Raw genomic sequence first — 26,373 nt, 5'->3', positions numbered from 1 at the left:
TTTTAATTATTCATTCATTTTAATTATTTATTATTGTATGTTCATACTTAAGTAACTTACATTTCTTTTAATAAAATGCCTATTAACAACTCAAACTGACATTAAACTTAGTTATTTAGCTTGCATAATATTTAAAAAGTTCTGGAAGCAACACGTGATCTTAATTTTTCCATTATATAATAAGTATTTGTATATGATGCTGTACATTTCTTGATTTAATAACTAGTGACTTTTTTATTTAGATTTTGCTGAGCTTGTTTGTTGCGGTAATTCTCGACAATCTGGAACTTGATGAAGATTTGAAGAAACTTAAACAGGTAGGTAACAGATTTTCTCTTTCATATTCAGTCTGCATGTGAAGCACAAGCGAATTTGATATGGAGAAAATGGAAATTTGAGGTGAATGGAAAAGTGCAAATAGTACCACAATATAATGTTTCTGTCTATATGAAACTGAAAAAATTTTTTTACTCCTACTGTATGTATATAACACCAAATACTAACACTGTCAAGATGCTTGTAAATGTCATAAATGTACATTTTTTAATGTTGAAAATCAATAGAATAAAATGCATTTTGCATTGAATCAGCAACGTTTTATCAACATAATCTTTCTAACTATGAATATTTCAAGCCTTCTTTCCAGAAAACTTTGCAGGACATCTTATACTAAAACAGAACTTCACAGTGGTGGTTACTGTTCTCTTATTGAAACAGTTCAGCTCCCTTCCTTCTTAAAAAAAATGTGTGCATACTGTATAAAATGCATGGCTTCCAATTTGTTCTCATTTTGAAGCTTGCCTCTGGCTAATGGAAAATCAGTCTAGGGATAACAGAATAATTGTTTAATGGCTTTGATTTTTTTATTATGCAGTACTCTTTATTGCCCAACAAACACTATGCACAGATTCAGTGAGCCATAATTATTGGTGCATAACTCCAGCATCATGTGCAGAATATAAATACGGATTGGGAGCATTTAAATGCACAGGACTTTATAAAATGTATTATGTGCAGTGATCAGAAGTGCAAAAAAGAAGGGATTTTTGTTCAGTTGTTTTGCATGTTGAGCTACTTTTCTAGGGCTGTGTTTGATCAGTTTCATATCCAACAGACAGCTTCTTCACTTCCTGACCTGCATGCTCTCCATTTGTTTTTATTTCCCCAACATTAAAATAATTAAACATTAAACCAAAATTTTTTTAATTAAAAAAGTCTGAATTGTTTCACCCTTTCAAAAATTATATGTACGGAAATTTATACTGTAGTTATCTTAAAATGTAGTGCTTATAATTAGAACCTTAAAGAGTGTGTCCTGAGTATTACTGTAGGTTAAGGAAACACTGCTCTTGGCTGATATTTGCTGGCATTCTCTGTCAACTGTTCTCAATTAACAGACATTCGATAGAGAAATAAACTCAGGTATCAATTAGCTGAGTGAGTGTTATATATAATTGATAAAAATCTATATGTAAAGTAAGAAGTTGTTATCATGGGAGTTTTAAATTTTTTCTTTGTTAGATTGGGAAATTCTACAGGGATGCCAGTAGCTGAAACTGATATCAGACATTTCTTAAACTATTATCTTTCTTGAAATCTGTTTTCTGGTCTTGCTGTCACATTCTCGGCTGAATTTCGTTTACATCATTAGAATTGCTGCAGTTCCTCAAACTTTACATTATCTTACAATGTGTTTCGGATTGCTTACGACATAAAGTAATTTTGTATTTAGCAATTAGTTTTAGCACTTCATTTTTTATTGTTTTACTGTATGTGAATTTATTTTATTGTTCCTTGTTATACAATTGCTTATATACCTACAGTAGTATATGTATATGTACAGTATATATGTTTATAATATAAGGCAGGAACAAAAGCAATGATGATAATATTCACCAATATTCAATACTCCAACTGTAAGTAAATATGGTTCACTCTTAGTTTTCATAAATTTAAGTTCTAATGACTTTTCTCTCAGATTGCAACCTCAGCATTACCTTTTTGCCAAACTCTGACTCACGCAGTAATTAGTACCAGAAAATATCAGCAAAAAGCTGCTCTATGATTGCACACATTTAACAAAGAAGAACACAGATTTCTTAAAAATACTGTATAATAACATAGTTCCTCTATCAAACAGAAACTAACTGTACTTGAAAACTCACTGGATAGCTTATTCTGCATAACATGCAGAATCCATGTTATGCTCTTTTCTTAAAATATGTAGACCTGGTCTTAAGCAAAAACACAGATTCTGTTCAGTTTTAAGTTGCTCAAAAGGGTGTCATGCTTCACACATTTCCTTAAGCCCAAATCAAATGCTCCCTATAATCAGATAAGTAGATGGGTTGATCAGAAGCTTAAGCTATAAAATTGCCTCTTTTAAGGTTCTTGGAACACAAAAATACATCTGCAGTCTACAAGAAATATACACTTAGATTTAAATTATTTTCGAAGAACAAATAGTATTTCACAAACACTTGGCACCAGATCAATTTTAAAGCTAACCTTGATAGTAATGACAGCCAGGAGGCTAAAATAAGGATTCAACTACTGTATGTTGTGTTTTTCCTATAGTATGCATACATTACATTGATCTGGTTTTCTGATGTACTGTAGCTCTTATTGCAGTATAGCTGGGCACCCCTGTTAATCTGTAGTGTATATGGTAAGTGGCAGACAATAGGCATTGTCTATAAGGTTCTATAAGGTCTTTCTTGTCTTAACTTTTTTTAAATAACAATGCAATTAACAATGGCCTACAAGATAAGACATTCATGGCAATTGTGCTAAAAGATGATTAAATACAGTTGATATTGTTAGAATGCAGTTTCTTAGATAATCTCAGATATATTCTGCATCTGCATCTCATTTTGTTGTTTTTTGGTGAGTCTGATAGGGTCATACTGTAAGTACTTTTTGTGGAATGTATTAAAATAATTAATAGTATGAACACATTTTCTCAATCCATTCAACAAAATTACCAAAATAATTACAGTTAATATAAAATAATTGAATATCTAATTAGTGCTCATGAGTAATCAATTTAAAAAGTTCATTTGATCAAAATTGTTAAAAACTTCTAAATACTTTTTATCTGATCATATCAATCAACCCAGAATGTTTTCAAAATAGATGTATAGGGCTAGCATCTATTTACAATAATCCATATACAGTATAAGATTTTTTTTCTGTTTATTTTTAAGTTTATTAATAGCAAATGAAAAGGTCACTTATAGAAACTGTCCAAAAATATGCTGTTCATCTACAGGCCTCTTTATGATGTACCTTCCTCATAACTCAGATTTTTTGGGACCCTTTGTAGAAAGGAAGAAGTGATTGATAAATTTCTTCTATTATGCTCACAGAACACCTTTAATGTACAGTATGAAGGCTGGAAGAGTTTAAATAGCAAATGCTAAGATTTTTTTTTGTACTACTCATCTCAATTGTTAAGAGAGTTGGGCGTTTTCAAGACAGTAGCTTATACAATTGTGAGATATGTGGAAATTATTTTATTTAATTGTCCAGATTTAAATCCCTGTGATTTTTTTATGAGAGTAGCTGAAGAAAAGACCCAGTTTACAAGAATGAATAATGTACTGTTGTAGATCTGAAAGGCAAAATATACAGTAATAATATGACTGTAATGCAAAGACTAGGTTTGAACTACTGTATATGTAGGATATGTGGTGATGTCTCAGGATTACATTATCTAAAACAGGTACTGTATCATGGTGATTGCCCCGGTCAAAGATGATTAACGATAATCTGGGTTAGAATCTGGGACACCTCTCAAAGAGCAGATGATATTTTATCTTGAATGTTTTGTTGTTTGATTTGTACCAGTGCGTATTTAGTTTCATTTGTGTATACAGCACTGTACAGTACTGTATATATTTATAAAAATAAATAGTTTCTCATATCTTAAATAAACATACTGTAGGTATTCAGGCTCTTTTAGAAACACTGTTGAGGGCTACAGAACAGCTGGATTGTCATGTGGTTGGTACAGGATCATGAGGGACCCTTGCCAGGGTCTGTGTTAGACAGCTATACAGCATGAATTCTTGTTTGATGGATGCTTTAAGTTTTGTCCATGCTGTAGCCTCTAAAGAGGTCCTGGAGACAATGCATATACTCTATAAATTCAAAATTAAAATGTGTTCTTTATTTGAGAAATCATCTGATTTTATTAGTGGATTTACTGTATGACTCATGGTTGGTGTATTAGAACATCAAAAGAATTGGGAGGTGGCTCAGCGCTGCTAGGGGTAGGTTTGGGATTAGTCAATTAGTTCACTGTCCTTCTCCAAGGAAAAGATGAGCCTCTGTAACTTCCCAGTCGCCTGCAGGTTTGTCGCCTGCTTTCTGAAGGACGCACCTTCCTTCAAATTGTTACTGAACCTCGAAAGTCAAAAGATAAAGGACTGGAAGGATAGGCAGATTGAAGGATCCAGCCTGTAATTCCCCCATTCTGCCAATGTTGGTACAGAACAAGGACTGTTACTATAAGCCCTGATGGAAAGATACAATCGGTGATTCTGAATTGTTTGGGTACAGTATATAATCAAAATTAATGGGAGAATCTAAAATAAAAAGAGGATTTGAATTACTGTACCAGCTTGCCTTGTTTTTCAAGTGTGGACTTCAGAAACATCACATGCTTCTGTGATTGTGTCTGAAAAAAAATCATTTTGGATTATTTCCATCAAAACATCTTTCTTCTAAGAATATCTAAAAGACTTGGTATGGTAGAAATTTCCGGTAGACAGTTTAAAGCTAAAAATGAGCATAACCCTCACAGATGTTCTCTATTTGTTATTGTGTTATTACTTTTCAAAAATAAACCAATGCAGAACCTAACTGTAAAGTTAAATAGCTTCTGTTCTGGTTCTTTTGTGGACTTTTCCTTATTATGCCATTTAAATAAATCAATCAAATTCATAAATATGAAATATCAAATAACAAATCTCTATGTGTTAAATGACCTAATCAAATGTTTTAATCATATTAATTTAAGATATAGTGTTTTCCCTTCTACAGTAGTGTTTCCAAAATCTCATTTTTCAGATTTAAATACGATCTGAGTTACTGTATTTAGCTGAATATTAATCTGAAATACTAATTCAGATATGAATTCTAACTTGCTTATAGAATTTCAGTCTCCATTTTTTTAAGTGAAAGCAATGAAGAAGGTCAAAGTGAGAGACATATTAACTAAATTAACTGTTCATTTAATTAAAATGAAAGATTGCATGACAATGAAGTATGGAAGACTGGAAAGCTCTGAACTAGAGTAGTAAACACCATATACAGTACAAGCTATTTGTACAGTACATGTAATAGGTGATTTCTTTTAAAAATTATTCTAAGACGTTTGAAAATAAAATTGCATTTCTTCAAAATAATTAATAATGTTTTATTACTGTGAGATATGCCACAGTAACATCACTTCATGCACGAGTGCTACAGGATCTGAGGTATTTAGTTCAAGTCTATTCTAATAGGTATATAATTGTATGGTTGTTTACAGAGAAGTTTTGCACATTATTTTGTAATTGGCATATCTTATACTGAAAAGGTTAGCTGTGCTATATTATTACACATGGGTGAGCATTTTGGCTCTGTAAAATAAAAAAAAATAACTGAGCTCATAATCTATACATTTTAATTGAGCACCTAAATAAATTAGAATGTGCAGATGTGTTAAATCAGCTCTCATCACTGAAATTAACATTGCAGGTGATCTGGCAAGTTTGGACCGTGAATATTTGTTTAATTGGAGTCAGGTTCCAATAGACATTGGGGAGCATCAATACTACTGTTGCTTGCTGCACTATTTGAGAGCTTAGCCTTTAGGTTAAAAGCGTCACAGGTCAGGATTTACATCCATGTCACCAAAGGGTGGAGAGTATAGAGAGGTCAGGTCATAACCCTGTTTTCAGAACTTCCTAACACCATTGCTTAATTTTAATTTAAGTTTATTGATTATTCAGTTTAGGATTGGAGGAGGTTAACAGTAAGACCTTTAATCATAAAGCAATATTAATGGAAAAGGCTCTGGTTAAAAAGAAAGGTTTTCTTGGCAAATAATTTTTCAATAAAATACATTGCATTGTAATCAATACTCAGTGTAACTATTTTACTATATATTCTTAAGACAATACACAATCAAAAGTCAAAATTTACAAAGTGTGAATTTTACAGCCACATCTACAGTACAATTCAGTTATATGGTATCACCCCTGAAAAAAGTTCCACAGCTATAATGTGTTTTTGTTAAAAGAGGAATTCTCTTTCAGTGTGGAATTGACCTCTACTTGTTCCTTTACAGCTCACACACTGACACAGAACCCCACTTATCTCCCTGCAATCTTTTCTGTACATTCAACAAAAAGTGCCACATTATTAAAGTGCAAATAAATAAACCCACAAATTATTTTGGGTTTTTTAAAAAGATTACAGCAAGGGAACTTTTTCAGCTTCTTAAATATTTATCACAGCAGAGTCACTTTATTGAAATTCTTTGAAAATCACACTTATTCTTACAGGAGCAGGAGGTAAAAATGGATCAACTAGTTTCAGATACATCCCAACCTTTTTTTCCCCAAGCCTGTTAAAACCTGTTAAAACCAGATGAAACTGTTATAAACTGGTTCTGAAGGCAGTAGCTTGATTATTACATGATTGATTCATTAAATAGAATTTTCATTTTGGCATACAGTATCATCCTGCATTTTTCTGAAAGTGATCAGCCAACACAGCACTTACAGAATACATAAAATGCTGATTATCAGTCAGACAGGAGAATAGCTAGGTCAGCTTGCTCTGTGGATTTAAGGTCTATGTATCAAAAGCCATAGTCTACCGTTGAGGGATTTGAGGTGTAAACGTTGTTATGTTCAACAGGTCACAGCTAATAAAGATGAGGGCAGTATTCACCATTACAGTATAGCAAGTTATTCTATCCCATCATTATTGTTATTTTTTTACTGACTAGAAATTCTGGCACTTAACATTAACCAGAAGGTATTCTATGTTTTTTATTTTAAATTAAACTGTATATTTGAAATTATGTATTATCAAATATATTTGTAGTGTATAGTATAATATACAGTATATGTACTGTATTTGTACTATTCTGTATATAGTATAGTATTTTGTAGTGTAATTAGATACAGTATACTGTAAAGCAGTTTAGATGCTGTGATTAACTGCATTGTTCCACTATGGAAAAGGGCCTTCTGAAAATATGTCTCTTTTAGCTCTTTGAGCTCTTCATGGTCATTATATCATGCTCAGGGGTTTGCGGGAAGTACAATATGTTGATGTTTCTTTTAATCAGCCATTGCTTTTTCCTTGTGCTTTAATTTTGCATCACTGAGTATTGTCTGTTCTCTAAATTACTGTATTTTGCAAGTATTGTTTTAATTTGTGCCCAGTTTTAAAAGTAATTTATTTCCAAATATATATCCATTATATCAATTTCATAGCACAGGGGTCTCCAATTAATGTCCTTTAGAGTCCCAATCCAGTTAGTCTGATACCTCTCCTTTTCTAAACATTGGGAACACCTGTAACGTGTTCTGAACAGTAATCTGTTCGATAGTTCTCTAGCCTTGAGGACTGAAGGTTGCTAAGATTTGAGTACCAGATGATCTCTACATGCTGTCATCTGAGAAATTGGCTGCTTAATTGATAACAATGACATTTTTAGAAATTGCTGATTTAATGGTGACCTATAAAACCTGCTGAATTGGGGCTCCTCAGTCCAAGGTTGAAGAGCCATGATATAGAGGGGAAAGGACTGGAAGCTCAGATAGGGTTGAAATCCTATCATTTCTGTTTATGTTTTAAACAGAAAAGAGACTAGAAATACTTGACTTTGACCCACACCTCTCATTCATTATCTCCTGGAAGGAAATGGTACAGGATACACATACAGTAACTGTGTCATGATAATGGACACATTTTCAAAAAGCCAAGTTTCCTTCTGATTATTGTCATAAAAAAATGTTTTTTTTATACAACAGCTGAACTGTAACTACATAACATTTCCAGGATGTCATTCTTGAATTTCATAAACCAGCTTACTTATTGGTTAATGGTAAACGTAATGGCTTTTACCATTAGGTTTTAAAAAACTGCACTTGCAATAAATGTTCCCTGCTTTGTAATCACAATCCTTAACCATGAAATTAATTTCTCTTTTTTTTTCACTGTTATGTTAATAAGACCAAAGTATACATCGTAGCATCATTAGCAGTTAAATCAGACAGAAGAGCCGGAGATGCTGCTAATTAATAGCAGATCAGGAGAAGATAACAGGAAACATATAATGAGGCTCCTTCTGTTCAGTTATCGTCAGGGCTTGCTTCAGTTAGCCTCTGTATCACTCCTTGAGGTTGATTGCAATTACATATCTGTGGAGCACCAGTAGTTTAGGTAAGTTATAGATAGAGGCAGATATATACTGTAGATTACAATGATGGATTTTTACAGGTGCTCTGTAAAAATTAAAAAGATAGCTACAGTAGCTCCAATATAACATAGAGATAAAAAATTTGGATTGCATTTATCCCTCTGACTTCAAACACTGTGATCTTTTAACATTCAGGTATTTGACATTTTGGTTTTAATCTGAATTCAGGAAAGAGGCCTGAAACAAATGCAGTAATAATGCACATTAAAAGGATTTAAGTGATTTCAAAGTATTTTAGCATCACAAAGAGCAGCATAAAATTGCAGAAACCCCTTCAATTCCATCTTTATTATTTTACATCCATTCAACTGATGTTTTTATCCCTTCCAAGGAAATGTGCCAATTTATCCACCTACAGTAGCTATTTTAGCAAAGCAGTTGGCATTAAATGCCTTACTCAAGGATACAACAGCAGTGCCTCACCTGGGATTTGAACCCAAAAACTTTCTGTCAGCAGTTGAAAACCCTAACCACTGCTCACACTGCTGCCTTTACATTATGCACTAATGGTTTGTACCTCTGGAGGGAACACATTGTCTTGCTTCTGTAGCAAAACTAAGTTCTGTTCCTCTGTGTGTTGACATATATTCAATTATCTCTTGAAATAAGAGATTAAAATAGAATAAATAGTATATTAGTCCTTTCATAGAAGGGTACATGTCCTGTGGGAGTGGAGAGTAGTCATCTACGTAAGTAGATGTTGTTTATCTTCTTAAGTGTTACTGAAGGAAATGATAATCAGGCTCTAATGATACAATATAATTGTACTTTATTATGCTGTTATGCTGACACATCATCTGCTCTAGAACACACACACAAAACAAACAAAAAAGAATGTATGAATATGTATAAAGAGTAATCTCACTAGTAACAATGTGTTTATGCTTTGGCACTCGTTTTTTTATTTGTCAAGAGCAGCACTTGTCTTCGTATCAGAATATTAAGCAATGTAGAGCAAGTAATATGAGACTCTTGCACTGACATCACATCCTAGGAATCCCAATTTTGTTTCAGTCTGTAGAGCCAAGAGTCAGACTACTGGCTGAGGAAATTTCACTGCTTTTTGATGGGGCTGTACGGTTTGGAGCTGGGAGTGTGCCACACCAGCATTAACGTGCTCAATTGAGAGCTCTGTGCACTGACTCTCTGAAGCTACTTTCTCCCAAGGTTGGAGTGCAGAGTTTGTATCTTGAGCAAAGAAGATTACTAGGAGCCTTACACAGTACAAGTGTTCAGAATCCTGAAGAGTTTTGATAAAGTCATCCCAAAGGGTTACTCTATGGTAGCGAAACAAGTACTGTACTATACAAGAGAACAAAACTGGAAATTATAAGTAAGTATATTATGGACTACAAACTGTACACAGTTTATTGCAAAAAGGGTAGTATCTAAAACAGGCTATTAAGCAATACTATTGCTATTTACCTGAGAACCTTCAAGAAAAGTCGGGATCAATAAGCTACTAAGCAATCAAATTAACAGGAAGGGTTGAATACTGTAACTACCACTTGTTTGTAACCCTCTTATGATCTTCTTTTTTACAGTATATTCAGTGTTTCCTTTACCATTAGCTTTCAGACTATTTTAATAAAAGTCTTGGGTACAGTAAGTTTCTGGATAATGTCACTTCTAAATCAAAAGAAAAATAATGATTGTAGTAGACATATAAAAGAAAAACAAAGAAAAATAAATTCTGAGAGGTCTGAAACACAGAGTCTTCAGCTGTATTGCATTTTACCCAGCTGTTTCATATATTCTTTTTATTCCTTTGTATGGTCATTGTAGAAATGTATGTGATTATGGCATAGCAGAGATGGATGGATATTTAGAAGCCTACAAATCATATCTGTCCACAAGCCAGAATCATAAGGCACATGGGAATATAAATGTGGGAAATGTTTATCTTTATAAAATATTAAATGGAGAACAGCCCCTCAGGGGCCTGTTGTGCACATGGAGTTTTAAGTATCTTCTATCAGATGTTTCTCCAAGCAATTCTTGTTGATGCTACCTGATACGGTTCTGAGACTGTGTTGCAAAATTATGCCCACGCAACACACAATTTTCATGTGTGACAAAATACGTTTCTGGAATTAACATCCTCAAGGCTGATGTTAAGAGCACTGAGGTAGCATTTAACTGTTTAAACAAAACGATACTGTAATTAGTAACAGTAAGGCTTTGATCAACTATTATTGTAACTTCAATATCTTAAGTACTTAAATACATTATACTTTCTCTTTCTCTCACATTGTTTTTATGTCTCATTTTGCAAAAACATTAATTAGAATTGATAATGTTTAATTGACATGACTAAATGCTTGCTGAATATTTTTGTGTTTTAAAAGTAGAAATGTTCCAGGCAGTATTACACAGGGAATATTAATATGTTTAATGGGTAATTAAAGAACACCTGATTTAGCCCCAGGCAGTAAACTATTCTGTAACTTCTGTTTACCTCAAGAGAACCTTCTAGGGAACAGTATTAATACTGTAGGGATCTTAAAAAAGGATATCCAATGGCATTTCAGTATTTAATGAAGGACAGTAATTTGCCATTCTAAGTGGGATTACAGGGAAGACTGATACCACAGTAATTCCAAAATATAGTACAATATATTCATGTGAAATCCTGTCAGATTGATTTCTCTTTCTGTCGTTTTTATTTCCACTAAATTCAGCTCAATTCAAGCATGCTGATAATTGTCAGATGATTTTTTTAAAATATCTGCTCCTGTACAATGACATTTTGCTAGAGCATTCCCAGAAAAAAAATGAGCTACAATAACTTATGATGATGTGTGATGCTTTTAAATGATCTTAGAAAATTCATTTACATACAAAGTATCAGAACAGGTTGATCTTTTATGAGTGGCTTTGTAATGAGCGATTTGTTTGTATTCTGTATACTATAGATATTCGTTCCACATCCATCCATACTGCCATCTAGTGCAAGGTCTATTTATGAAAATATAGTCTACATGTTTCTTTGAAAAATGTGAGATATCAAAGTTACTTAAAAAACTGCAAGAAAAGACAACATAAGTAGAAGCAAATTAAGTCTGTTTTGACAGAGTTCTTGAAGTATGTGTGGTATTTGATCATACCTATGGTATACAAAAGCACACAGACTGAATTTAAGAAAATTAGTTAGGAATTCTAAAAAGGACACAAGAATAACCGAAGCAGCTGCCTGTCGAAAAATAGGAAAAATAGATGATGATTCAAGATGCCTTACAGCATAAAATTCTTCAAATTCAGCCTGTGGTTATGCTGGTTTGTGTCAGCTGTTTCCAATTTACTTGGAATGTTTAGGCTGGCGCATACAAAGTTATTAATGCCGGAGACTTTTGGTGTGGACATTGTAAAACTTTGTATTTTTCTGTCTGCTCGAAGCACATCTGTTTCCAGTCAAAAAGCCCCAGAGAACTGTGACTGGGTGCGGACATTTCAGAAGCCAAAGCCCATAAGAGTGTGGGTAAACAGCCGGCTGTCAGATGGGGTTGAGATTTCTTTTAGCTGTGACAAGCCTCAGTTTCCCCTTGGCAACACAGACAGTCATGAACAAGATGCTCAGTCCATGTCATAAGGGCCAAAAGAAAGCCCTGTGTCTGTCTGTTACAAACTTTAATTATTTATCATTTTTACCTTCTTTTTTCTTTTCTGTTTTTTTTTAGAGCATCTTGTTAATACACATTTAAAGCTAGAGAAAATGACTGTAGGTCCCTAATTATTTTCTCATCTCTTCTTAGACATCAGTTAATTGAACAACGGGCCCTGATTTATGTATTTGTGGTGCTAACTTTTAATCTGTTTCAATGCAACTGAGAGGTATCAAATTCTGCCACGCTCAGACTTTGTTATGGCTTTTTTGTTTGTTTGATTAAGCAAACAGCTGCTATTTTGTTTTTGATTAAAGAAGTCTGTCTGCTAATGTATTTATGTCCAAGCACATTATGTTACCAAGCACTAAGGGAGAAATGCTTATTAGCTTCTGTCTTCAAGGTCACCTTAAAGGGGTTTTCTTTCAGAAAACAGCAGAATATGTCCTCAGAAACAGACCTCAAAATACGCTTTTCTGAGGGTATAGCATGTATGTTGGCAAGCATCCTCTCAGGTGATGAAGGTGTAGCATTAAGTAGCCTGGGAGTTTATAGCCTATGGAACACTAGCATGGTTCATTTGTTACCAAATTACAGGGAAAAAATTGTTCCTCTTCTAAAACAGCCGCTTGGCTGTTCACTAAATCCACAGGGTAAAGAATGGTTTTCAGTTTGATAGGAAAAAAACATTTCATAGTTTTTCACAATATAGTACATTCCATGATGTTTTTATTTCCTCTACTGTTCTCATTTGAGATCATAAGTAATACTAACAATATTTTTACAGTTACCGTATATTGTTTATGCAGACATTGTTTAGGCTGTTTTGGAGATTTTAAGACTGGAAAATGAGATATAATGAGATGCAAAGCGTATTGTTTTTTCCTTGTATGATTTTTTAATCATTTTTACCAAATCATTTTTTAATCATTTTTACAATTTTTGCTACTTATATTTTAACCAATATAATAAATGAAAACACCAATGTAAGGTCAATTAATTAGGTTGTTGGCCACCACATGTGTCCAGTACAGCCTGCTTGCACTGTGATATGGCACCAGACAGCATCTGGGATTCTGCAGGAGAGGTGCGGCACTGTTGTTCCATGAGAAAATCAAGTCATGCCTGGTCGATGGAATACGCAGTCTCAGGAATACTAATATTTTTTACACAGAGGTTAGAAATTTCTGCATATTGAAACACACTGTCTCAGGCATCATTCCAGAATATCCCATAAAAGCTTGATTGGATGCAGATCTGGTGACTGAGAAGGCCATGACATACTGTATGGTTAACATCAGTGTCACGCTCATCAAAGCACTGGGCAACCACACTTGCTCTATAGATGGAGAGGTACTGTCATCTGAAATGACACTGCCACTTTGGCAGGAAAGAAATGCTTCAACATGGAATGAAGACTATCACTCACTGCCATAAGTAGCCTGGTGTATACTGTATATGTGCCCTTTGTGTGTATTCCATACAGGGTGTATCTTGACTTGAACCTGTTTCTTGCTGGGATATGCCTCAGCTCCCCCAAGAACCAGTATAACATAAAATTGTTAGAAATTTGATGGATGATCTGCAGTTGATCACCTGTTGTGCCTTGCACTTGAATTATGCATATCACAATCTTGCAGTATGTGCTTATGCCCACTGTTGCCCTTTGCTGATGATGTCTTTTCCTCGGATTGTAATGCTGAAATCATTGTGAAACATCAGCAGGTTGAACTGTCATGGTCACTAAAGCTCCTGCCAACCGCACCCCAACAATCACCCCTGTTTCAAAGTCACTGAGGTTTTTTTCTTGCAACCACGCTAGTCATAATTATAGGCAACCAGGCATGTCCAGCATTTTTGTGCATGACCATAAGCATGCTGTGATTTTATTTGCTTAAGCAATGCTCTGTGTGTTAAAGCCCTTACTTTTCAATATACTCAGTGTCCCTCATTTACCCAGTTGCTTTTGTCTGGTACCACATCAGATTGCACTTACAATTCCAAGGATAATCAAAATGCAATTAAATTAAATTTAATTAATATAATAAAAGCATGGAAATAAAAACAGAGATTTGTACAGTCAAAGGTTATTTGGATCCAGATTTTCATTGATCATTAACACAGGAGAAGGGAAAGTAATGACCTGAGGGACACCGTAATTTTGTGCAGCCAACGAAAACTTTAACACAGCATATCTTGCTGTCAGCCCCTGCAAACATTGCATTGAAGTCCCCTGCCAGGAAATGCTTGTCTGACAACACAACATGAAAAAGTGTGCTACCATTGAGATTCACTTTTCCATCCCCGTCCTCCGACTGAGATGAAAACCATTTACACTACACTGGCTGGACACTGATGCGGCGTGCTGGATGAACATTTCGTGCCAAATAGTGGTTTATACTATACTGTAGGTAGCAACCTAGTTAGTTTTCAAAGGGCCTGGCTATTGGAGTCTTTTTTTTGCATTCTTCTACTTTAGCTGCATTCTCAAACCCCACAATTCTTACTGGCTGGCTCATACACCCTAGCAGCTAGTTTTGCACAGATGGGAAGTGACAGTGCAATTTTCCCTCATCACCTGAGATGCAGGGGTGGGCTCTTTGAGTCCATTCATCAAGCGACCACGTGTGTATCTGTATACTGAATGAACAGTAACCATGAGATGTTTATTAAGCCCTATGTACAAAATACTGAGGTACATTCACACTGAGAACAAAGGCCTGTATTATTCCCCATCTCTTCTTAATTTGGTGATTGAAATTTAGGTCTCTGAAGGTATTGAAATAAATTAAATATTTCTGAAAATCCATACAATCTCTTGACCAGTGGAGATGAAAATGGTTGGTGATGTTACATAGTCTTAAACTCAGTATAGACAGCGCTTCACAATATATTAAAAATACTTCATTTGAAAAACTGTGAGGATTTACAGAGCTGCCTTGGATTCTACTTATCGCTGGGGTGCTGTCTGTGTGGAGTTTGCATGTTCTCCCCAGGATTGCATGGGTTACCTTCGGGGGCTCCAATTTCTTCCAGCAGTCCAAAGACATACTGGTAGGTTAATCGGCTGCTCAGGAATTGGCCCTAGTGTTTGAGTTTGTGTGTCTGCCCTGTGCTGGTTTGACGTCCCATCTAGGGTGTTTTGCTGGGACAGGCTCTGGCTCCCCTGCACACCTTAATTGCACAAAGCAGTTAGAAAATGGATGGATGGCACAGGGAGTAACTACAATAAAATGCGATTAAAAATAAAAAAAGAGGAAGAGATGATGTGATGTGTAATTTTCACTATAAAATTTGATGAAATTGTGTACTTTTTTGAGCTGTATGTCTGGAGTAATACAGTATAAAGCGTTCTTATTGGTAAATGTTGCAAAAGCTACTCATCATTGAAGTTCACATCTCTTTTCTCAGGCGGACTAATTCTGGTTAGTTCATGTTGTCGTTAAATGTCCAGTGAGTAACAGCGCTGTGTTAACCTGTTCTTACTTCACAATTCTGTAAGTATCACACAGCAGTGTCAGGATTAGGAGTAAACAATCCATTAAAACAAAGCCACAGCAAATTATAATTTTGATTGTGTTTGTTTTGAAATTAGTCATGGAACGTGGACAAAAAGATTGATCTATGTTTTAGATCAGACATTAAAGAGAATAGTAAGAATGATCTACTCTCAAAATGCCATAGCTTTTATGTTGCCAGGTTTGTATTGTCCTACAGGTATCTGAGACCAGACAGCACGTCCACAATCCCACTGTGTCTCTTGGCTGCATACAAGTTAGCCAGACTGTCTCAGTTTCAGTGTGATGTAGATACTGTACTTCCAAGTCATTTAATAATTATGTAGCAGTTCTTAGCTGTGCTCAATCTGTGCAAACCAGCTTCTCATTTATTTTTAGTAGTATCAATACTTTTTACATCTATTTTGAAATCATACATCTAAATTTTAAAGACTATTAAATTAAAGCTCCCACTCATTATTATCCCTTAAAAAACAGAATTTCCTGCAAATTTTGTGTATCTGCTCAATGTATGTCTTTGTCCTTTTCACACCATGAAAAGAGGCCCAAGTAAATGCACAATTTAAGAATGTCATTGATAATATGTATTATAATAATGTATCATAATAATAATGATTAGCATCATCATATGCATCTAATAGATTAAATATTGGATTTGGGATGCTCAGTAAAGCAGCAAAAATATGAAAGCATCACTACACAATATAACTTTTTTATCTCATTTTCAGAGAGTCAATTTTCTGATGTTTTATAAGGATTGGTTTCCTACGTGTATACAGGAATAACAGTATTACATTAGTGTTATTACATTAGTATATTAGTATTACATCTACTGTCATATAGTCTACAAAACAACACCAATAGACCGTTAGGTTGACTTTTATTGTTTCAGCCACATATAGATGATCTGGAATCAGAAATCAGACTAACAAGATGGCTTTTGGCAGTCTAAGTACAGCATCATGCAATGAATAAGTTCTCTTTGTATAGTCAATGATGTTAATAAATAACCACTTAAAGTTATCCATTTGCTTAATAAAATGAATGGAGCATTCCTCTAAGAGGGTTTTTGTCTGTGCTCCAAATTTTAATTATGCCATTGGTTCATAATAACAGACTGTGATTGTAATCTGTTTTCCAGGTTACTTTAAAAAATTGTTTTTGTGCCAAACTTCTTACCACATTACACTGGATATTCCATTTTGTTTCAGACTTACTATGGTACATCGATCAATTTTTTACCTGCTTTTCCAATAAAGGGTCACAAGTCAGACAGACACACAGACACGCACAGACTCACACCAGGGCAAATTTCTCAGATTAACCTACCAATTAACCAATTAGCCAATTAACCTACCAGTATGTTGTTGAACTGCAGGAGGACACCCACGTGAACACGGTGAGAACATACAAACCCTACGCAGACAGCACCCCAGGTCTGGGATTTAATCCAGAGCCCCATCACTGTTGCCATGAAAAAGGCTAAGATATCTTTCTAATAGTGATTAAGGCCAAAGCGTGTTGTATGCAGGGTCTGTGTGTCCTGGTTGAAGTTCAAGTACAGCTGTCCAGAAACACAAGCCAGAGGACACAAAAGGGAACTACATGGAAGTGCATTTAAAACTGAGAACAGCCAACACTTCTTTACCCGAAGTTGTAGGAGTATGGAACAAGCTACCCAGTCATATTGTTGAAGCCAATATCGAAGATAAGATCTTTGGATCAATTAGGTACTAATTACCTAGGAATAGATGGAGCAAATGTCCTCCTCTCATTTGTAACCTTTCTCATGTTATGAGATGCCAAGCACTCCAGCCAAAGCTTTCCCACCACATCCCAGAAAACATTTGAGATCCGTTATGCCAATAATCTGCACATTACAAAAACTCTTCTGAGGGAAAATACACTATTTATCATTACTAGGTTTTTCATTATTTTGGTTCAGCATCTAACACTTTAGTATTAGTATAACATTTATCTCTGTAAAGCTTTCTTGTTGGAGCTGGACAATAAAATGAATGAGATCTGGAAACAAAATCTCTGCAGTTAAAATATCTGCAGGAATCAATATATCATATATTGTGAATGTTACTTTCTGAAGTAGTAATTAAACAATTTTAAAATAATACTTTAAAAATCAGTGCACTTATAGTTCCACATCGGCTCAAACTGGCAAAAGCATTTTCTGTTCATGTTTGTTCATGGGAGGAGCATGTTTCGCAACCATATTGATTCATACTCAATACTATATAATATACTATTCAATACTAAATAAGATTAATAATAATAATCTTATTAATACAGTCTCTGCTCAGCTTAAATTCATCATTGATTAAATATGATCATCACACAGAACTGCTCCCATAAAGCAATGTACAATATATTCTACAATACTATACTATACAGTGTACCTGTGCTTGAGTTCATAACAGCACAGCTTCCTCAGTCCCGTCCTTTGAAGCATTTGGAACAAATTAGTAAAAGAACTTTCAAGTCTTCCTTTTTCATTCCTTTCCTCATAACCTTTGTGCACAAACTAGTATATACAGTATCTTTCCCTTACCTATTCATCTATATTTTTGTAGGTCTGTTCATCCATCCATACTGTACCTCAATTCATGCATTTGGTTGACTGGTTGGGATTCTGCCTATATAACTGGTTTGCTAATTGATCTAAGTATCTTATCCGATCAACAAGCCTGTTTGCTTAAAGTTGTCATTGGCTGCATAAAATATCCAGGAAGTCCTTATAACAATCAGTTACAACAAGAAGATTGCCTAGCCTGTTTCATACACCAAAAACCCTTTTTGTAAAAAAGTCCGTCCTGTTATCAGTTTTAAATGCTTTTCCCCTAGCATTTAGTTTAGATGAGGTGCAAACCACCATATTTACAGTTCACACTTAAACACCCAGTCAATACAAGTTATACTTTTGAAATATTTATGCTTGCAGGCTTTATCCCAGGAATGTACTATATGGATAATGACAATATTATCCTTATAAAAGGATCTCTTGAGGACTTTTAGCCAAACTTCAATCAATTCACATAGGTTATTGATGTAGTAGGTCAAGCTCCACATCTCTGTATAAAGAGCTTATGATATATAGTTATAGTTTCACATTTTTTGTGTGCACTCACTGCATATCAGCATATCTAGATACAATGGTACTTTACCTTCAGCAGCTTAGCCTTTGATGGGCCTTGAATGTTGGGATTGTTAGAACGTTGGTTTACTCTAGTACTCTAGTTGAAAAACTAAGACTGAAATTCTGAGAAAGTATGGATTTATTTTTTAACTGGCTTTGAAAAATAATACTGGCTTCTAGGAAGATTTTAAAAAAGGGTATTTCTTTTATTGTTTTATAACATAATTAAAAAGAATAAGAATAAAAATACATTGCATTAGGTTTATTTTGGTTATGTACAGCTGTATATTTGTGAATATTAAATATTCTGAATATAAGGCTGGCAAATTATTCAATTCGTTCAGTTTCTTTTCTGTTGTTGTAATTATACCCGCAGTTTTTAATGTGTCTGCCAAGTGTAATTGCATGAACACTGTCCATGCACCTCTCTTAAGGTAAGATCGTGTGATCAGCAAAATGACTCACAAACAGTATAGACAAAACAAATGAAACACTTGCATATTGCTTCAATTCAGTCTGCTCTCCTGAAAATTTCCTTTTTATTTCCTGTAATGTTTTAAGTATACCATGGGCAAAGAAAGGAATTGTGCATTGTTTCGTATCTTGTGTGCGTTTCCAGTGATAAGAATTTAATTGAAAGACAACTTTAGGTGTCTGTCACCCTAATCAGAAATGCATCAGATTTATCTTCTGGCTTCCAGACAGACGTGTAGAGAATTTAAATAGGCAGCTTTTATATATAATTAAATTGATATAATTGGTCCATTATAAGAGATTCTTTTTAAATTTTTCATTCAAGCCCATGATGGTGATAACATGTGCTCCGGATAAAAATATCTAATTCCCCTTCTTGCAGAAACAATTTAAAATAAACATTGTCGTTTCCTTTCTGTTCTTTTATGCTTTCCCTACCCTTTTTCATTACATGTAAATACGAGTCTCTCATGACTATTTTTAATCTATACGAAAGTATGAGGTCTAGCAATGTACTGCTGCCACCTACTGGCTGTAGTGAAGCATGACAGTCTGACCTGGAACTCTACAAGATTTTTCTCTCAAAACCTATTAACAACCAATTCTAAAAAACATGTAGTGCCATTATTTAGGGGTTATCCAGATTTAGAAATGAACCCCTACCAGTTACACTTACTTCCTCCTCCCCTTGAGGTAAAATGGAAAATGACCCAAATTAGTCAAACCTAATACGCTAAGTGGACACAATGCGTCTCTCTCATTTAGTCATTTTTATATTCTTATGTAAGATCTCCAAACTTTGAGCACACAAAAAAAAACAAAAAATGGAAGAAGAAAATTTCTTTTGATTCAGTAGTTTTCCAAACAACTTAAATCTCGTAAATTGTCCTGAGAACTCCTGACATTTCAAAAGAGCATCAGAGACTAAATCTGTCATACACTGACAGGCTAAAGGAGACGTCTGTTTTTAGACCTGAACAGAGAGGATTACAGGGGAACCTCGTTCAAGTATTCAAAATCCACAATGGTTCTGTCAAAGGCAGCCCAACAGCCCAATGAAACACAAACCCGAGGACACAAGTTGAAACGAGTGGGAAACTAGAACAATCTATCTAACCATGTTGCTGAAGCTGACAAATTATGACAAGCGGGAAGCTTGGCATCCGTTAGGAAAGAATTGGCTGACATCCTCAGATCAATTAGCTACTGGAACCAAAGAGGCAGATGGACCGCAGGGCCTCCTCTTGTTCGTCACCCTTCTTATGTCCTTGTGGGTGCTCTGGGGGTTTAATGGCCGCCTCTACTCAGATACGAGGTGGTGCAGATCAGACACACAGTGGCTTCTGGTAAAATTCTGGAAACTGCATTACTACGCCATCATTTGGATATCACAGTAAATGTCCGCGAACATTATATTACAGAGCAGCTTCACAAGGAAATTTGAGTTCATGATGGATTAGGTCTTGCAAGCTCTCTGAGAGAAGATTCATTTTACTAGAGCTCGTAATATGTTAGTTCACATTAGACTCTGACCTCTAGATGTCAAAATGCCAAAAACTGCTTAATGACACCGAACATCAATCAAATTCCATCAAATTTCTTTTTACATTTTTGAAGGCAATTTTAGTATATGGAAATGATCTGATTTGTTTGAATATCAGCAAGTAAACACAGTTGTTCTTATTTTATTCTTCTGTGGATGTTGATACTGTTGTTAAACTGTATATAATTTTTAAAGCTGAAGCAAAGCGAAGCAAATGCTGACACCAAAGAAAAGCTTCCCTTGCGACTTCGCATCTTTGAGAAATTTCCTAACCGGCCACAAATGGTGAAAATCTCCAAGCTGCCTTCTGATTTCACTGTCCCCAGAATAAGGTAATACAGAACAGCTTTAACCCTTAAATCGTCTTCTTACATATGATGTATGTCTTCTAAGAAAAACTATACAGTGCTACTTGTCAATGGTTGGCCACTATATTATTTTTTTTTATTTGTTCATACCTTTTAAGGAGCAGTAGCTTCTAGCTGTCAAACACCTCACCTCTGGTACTCTAATCTAGTCGAAATTAGGGACTCAATCTTTTAAATGAAATCTTACATGTACCGTAGCTTGTGACTGAGTTGGATAATGTGTTGAGTCCTCCAGCTCAGGATTTCTGTTTATATTGTAAGGTGCCCTGGGACTCCTTGTGTGAAGAGCTCTATATAAGTGCAGATTGCATTGCTTTATATTAACTACACCATAATAGCCTGCAAATATTGCTTTCTACCCTCCTGTGGACTCATTAAGATCTACTTAATAAGTTATCTCCCCATTTAATTGCTGGTCAGTAAATGGTAAAACTGAGAGAGCGATGCAGGAAAGTGTAATGTACAGTAGATGCTCCAGACATTTCTACTCAGACAGCCAGGTTACACTGTTCTATTTTTTCCTCCTTGACTTACAGTAGTCTTTTGCAGGTGAATCATAACACATGCTAAGAAAAATCAGGGATCAAATGTTGTGCTGTCAGACCTTCTAGAGTAGACCTTCATCGTACATTTGAAAGTTTTTTTCTGATTCAGAGGAAAATAGCATTAGATTCAGATGTTTTTTTTTTTTTGTGAGTTTGAGCATCTATTGCGGTCTACCTGCAAAAATTAAAACTTGAATGTCGAAAAGTAGTTGCAGCCTTAAGGTTCTGTGGGCGGCTTCGGACTGCCTGTGAAGAAATATCAAAGGACACTGATGAGGGACATAATCACAAGGCTGGTGATAATGGCTTCAACTGCACAACCCACGGACTATTTCACAGGAAATTACTTATTTAAAAAAAACACTGCACTTGTTCTTTGCATATTCAGTTTTAAATAAACGTTTGCAAATCCATTTAAATAAACACTTGAAGAACTGTAAGAAGTGGCCTTCTTACCCACAGTGCACATTTCTCTCCATACCATTGTTGTTTGCAAATGCAGTACTGCTCCATTGTTTTTTTAAGTATTTGTCCTTTTTCTCTTACTTTAAAGCTTACGTTTTTGTTGTGTGTCTATGTGTGTGTGTGCTTGGCTATGTTTCAAGGGAAAGCTTCATGAAGCAGTTCATTGATCGACAGCAGCAGGACACCAGCTGTCTTCTCCGAAGACTCCCCTCGGCTTCTTCTTCCTCCTGCGATCACTCGAAGAGGTCTGGAATAGAAGATAACAAATATATTGATCAAAAGGTAACTTAATATTTTGTGTCATCATGCATTACCCCATGAACTCAATTTACAGCAATTTCCTTTAGGGTTTGCTGTTACACTCTTAACCATCGCCTACAGTTTTCCTTTTTCAAACTGTCCCTGTTGTAGAACCAGACACAATATTCCAGGCTTCAGCATTTTTATTGAGATCATGACCTGGTTCAAACTTAACACAGTGTGAGGCCTGCACATGCAAAGCAAGAGTGTTCTTGAAAAGTGAACACTGTTCACATGTTCCCTTCATTTGCTCTTACAAACTATTTTGTTGGACTGTAGCTGGGTCTAACCAGAAAAAAATAATTGATTCTTGAGAAGCATACTTTTTTAAGTATTCTGTAATTGTTCATTTTCCATTGCTTAACATAATAAATAACAAAAAATGGGGTACTGTACATACAGCTTAAGACCACTAAATCACAAGTATTCTGCCAGAAAAAAGACACAATTCTTTTGATTATTTTACTATATATACAGTAAATGCTACATATTTTTAACAGTCTTTCTCCATTTTTTTAAATTAAAATAAAGCATGTGGGAAATAATGCAGGAAATCCGATTATACAGTTAGGTTTTTTCTTACTAATGCTTATGTTTCTTCTCAATTTAGTTTATTCAAATCTGAGAGAATAAAGAAAGAGGCACCATCTGGTGGAACAAAACGGTAGCATACAGTAAAGGAATCATTCTTAATTGTGTGAGACATCAGGGCTTTTCTCTGTGCTGACTTGAACAAGAATTGTACCTAATGGTTAAAGATTGCGTGCTGTAAAAACAGAGTAAATGGAAATGTTTATGAGGCCAAAGTACAGTACATAGAGAACCCATAGAACTTATCTTTTTAATCTTCTTAGTATCTTCTTCTTAGTCGAACCACTTCTGAGGCGTATACATTAACAATGTGGATGTCTCTTGCTGTCCAATTATTGCTAGTTGGAGGCTTCATTACATTCACATTGTAATGAGTGCAGTCGGACCCCCAGGCTGAAATTTTATGCCTTTAAAAACAACTTGTACAGACCATACAATCTTCAAACTTACTACTTGAAAAAGCTACTAAAGGCAGTCTGAATGTCATGAGACCTTTACATAGACCTATGGAAACAGTGTATTATCACAGTGTACAGTAATGTTTCAAAACTAATTATCTTATTGCAACAAATTCTGTCTACCTTGGGTACTTAATGAGTCGTTTCTTTGCATAAAAGGGAACAGTGTCTGTTAACAATAGTAGAAGATTTATTTGTTTTGAGATATTAATAACTGATCATATATTATTTCCAGAAGTATGAACACTCTTGGTATACGGTTTGCAGATCAATGATAGTACTGCTTTATCATGGGATAATTTAGTGATGTTTATTCTGACACAACAAACAAACCTGTTTTTAACATTCGCCCATATAAAAAGACTACAATTAAACAGCTATAAGACTTACCTTTCAAATAGTTTCAAAAAGCATTTCTTTCAAAATTATTAATAATCTCAGTTCCTGTCGGTAGGGTACTGTCAGATTCTTTTACATGTTATAAAGGATATACAGTATACTGTATACTGCATATACACATTTTGCTTCATTTAATTTCAGAAAACTATTTTTTACAAATGTCTTTTATTCTCTTAGGGTACTTATATGACCCCATTGATTTTAATACATTGGGTTTAGAAACATACAGTTAAAATGTTGGCAGTACCAGTTTTGGTTTTGCTATTTGTTATTATTTTGTTGGTGGAATGTACTGTAGTTCTAGGTATTTTAGATTATTCTCCCATCCTTTCTCAAAATAGGCCTACTGTACATGATATTTTTACTGTCCACAAAGCCAACAAGGGTATTCTGAGGTTAATACTGCATGTGCATCTCAAAGTGGTACCCTGAGATCCACAATCTGGACAAATGGTTTTTAAACGAGTAAACAGCTTTTTGCTCTTCACCCCACTGAGTGTCTAATGCTACAAAACTTGAGCTATTATCTCACAGCTAGATCTGGCAGGTTGCTAAAACACACCCTGGATAACAGAGCTTGGTGAAATGGCTTTTCATTCTTGATGTGGCTTAACAGTGAAATGTTGGGTTTTACTCTATAGCCTTATTATTTTTATTCTTGTTTATTTTCTTAATAGAGACAGTTATCCTGGGTTTCATTTTTGAATATCAGGTTTCAGATCCAATTCACACACATGGTTGGTCAGCAATCTCAAAATGATTTTAAATGTCAAATGGAGAAAGAGGTAAACTGTTATTTGATTTTTTTTATTATTTTTGTAATTTTCCACAAATACTGATTTGACATTGAATAAACAGCAGATTATATTTACCAGAGCAATAAACCAGAGCTTATTGCTTTGGTAAATATAAGCAAAACTGTATATCAGATACAGCTGGGATACAGTATATCATTATAACTTGGTAATAATGTATCTAACATAAATAATTATTTGCAGATATGTTTCTAAAAATCCTGTATAACATAAGACAAATAATGTAAAATTGATTGTATTAGTAAGCCTTTAATATGCTATACAGTAGTTTCAACCCATATTTCAGTACCTTATTTAAGACAATGTGTTTAATCTTTGCAGTTATAGGATGAATGTTAAGTACAGGTGGAGCAGCTTTGTTTAAAAGATTGCAAAGGAGAATCCCTCTAGCTACAGTCAGTGCATTTAAATGGGGTTTAAAACTAAAGTTCTGGAGGGATGAAAACAGCCAAGTTCAATCAGGCTCAGCTGTCGGTCATTCATAACTACTGCTGACATCATTTCCTCACCTAAAACATACTGTCAACACTATATGTAAACCCTGTTCTCTCCCTCACTACGTCTTTGTGCATCCCAACCCCACTTCTGCAATTTCCTCATCAGCCAAGCAGGTTAAGCTGAATTTTGTGACTACAACCCTCCATCCATAAATCTTGTCAGTATGCTTAATTCTTGGGTGTTGGTATTCTAAGTGAAACAGCCAAATGGGGCTGAAGGAATATCAGGTTTCAGATCCAATTCACACACATGGTTGGTCAGCAAGTTTTAAAATGATTTTAAATGTCAAATGTAGAAAGAAGTAAACTGTTATTTGACTGTTTTTTATTAGTTTTGTAATTTTCCACAAATACTGATTTGACATTGAATAAACAGCAGATTATATTTACCATTATATTTACCAGATTATATTTACCAGAGGCTTTGGAGAAGCTATGAACTGAAAGTTTTCATTTAAATTTTACACAACTTTGATTACTTAACCCATTAAAATGAACACAGAAATATTCCAAACTCAACTGCTTTTGAGTTAGAATAGGATTATGATAAAGCAGATGTGGTCCAAGATGTTGTTGTCTCCTTTGTGGCAGCAAATTCATTTAACATTATATTTGTGTTCCATAGAAATTCGTTTTTCCTAATCAAATTTTGTTTTTGCTCATAAAGGAATCCCTTTCTGTGGTATGGCAGTAAATGTGTTAGCTCAATTGACCAGATTCTGTGAGCTGCAGCAGGAAAAGACAATTTACTCTGAGATGAAGGCAATACATCAGAGTATTGTCCTTACAGGATGTTACAACCAGTTAAATGTTTATACAGTGAAAATGCATATTTATCAGTTTTATATTTTTCTTTCTCCTAGCCAGACTGTTGTTTCATTCAGTGTAATGCTTTATTCTTTACTGGTATCTGATTGAATAACTGAAAAGGCATATGCAATGCTTCTTTTACAGTATTTCTTGTTCTCTCTTCTGACAGTGAGATGGAAGAATGGAAGAGTTGTTTTCATGGTTTTCTGTCCAAATGAAAACAGCTCTCTCTAGAATACTTGAGATCACTGATCCTGTTTTTGATAGCAGTTTTCTATTTGTTCTTGGCATTTCACTTTAAGCCTGTTGACATAGCAGGTAGATATTTAGGTTTCATTAGGTCATTTTTTACACA

The 26,373-nt window shown here is 34.8% G+C and overlaps 1 protein-coding gene across 1 annotated transcript in view; it reads left to right on the top strand.

The window, feature by feature from the left end:
• Positions 1-26,373, top strand: part of nalcn (sodium leak channel, non-selective) — a 147,774-nt gene that overhangs the window by 87,127 nt on the left and 34,274 nt on the right. The window contains exons 14-16 of the mRNA XM_088913203.1: positions 243-317; positions 20,966-21,102; positions 22,289-22,430. Coding sequence (XP_088769329.1) covers positions 243-317; positions 20,966-21,102; positions 22,289-22,430 — 354 coding nt within the window. The remainder of the gene's footprint in view (positions 1-242; positions 318-20,965; positions 21,103-22,288; positions 22,431-26,373) is intronic.

The sequence above is a fragment of the Atractosteus spatula genome, chromosome 4 (genome assembly GCF_055471065.1).
Source record: "Atractosteus spatula isolate fAtrSpa1 chromosome 4, fAtrSpa1.hap1, whole genome shotgun sequence".
NCBI classification, from domain to species: domain Eukaryota; kingdom Metazoa; phylum Chordata; class Actinopteri; order Semionotiformes; family Lepisosteidae; genus Atractosteus; species Atractosteus spatula.
This window is presented reverse-complemented; position numbering and strand designations above follow the sequence as displayed.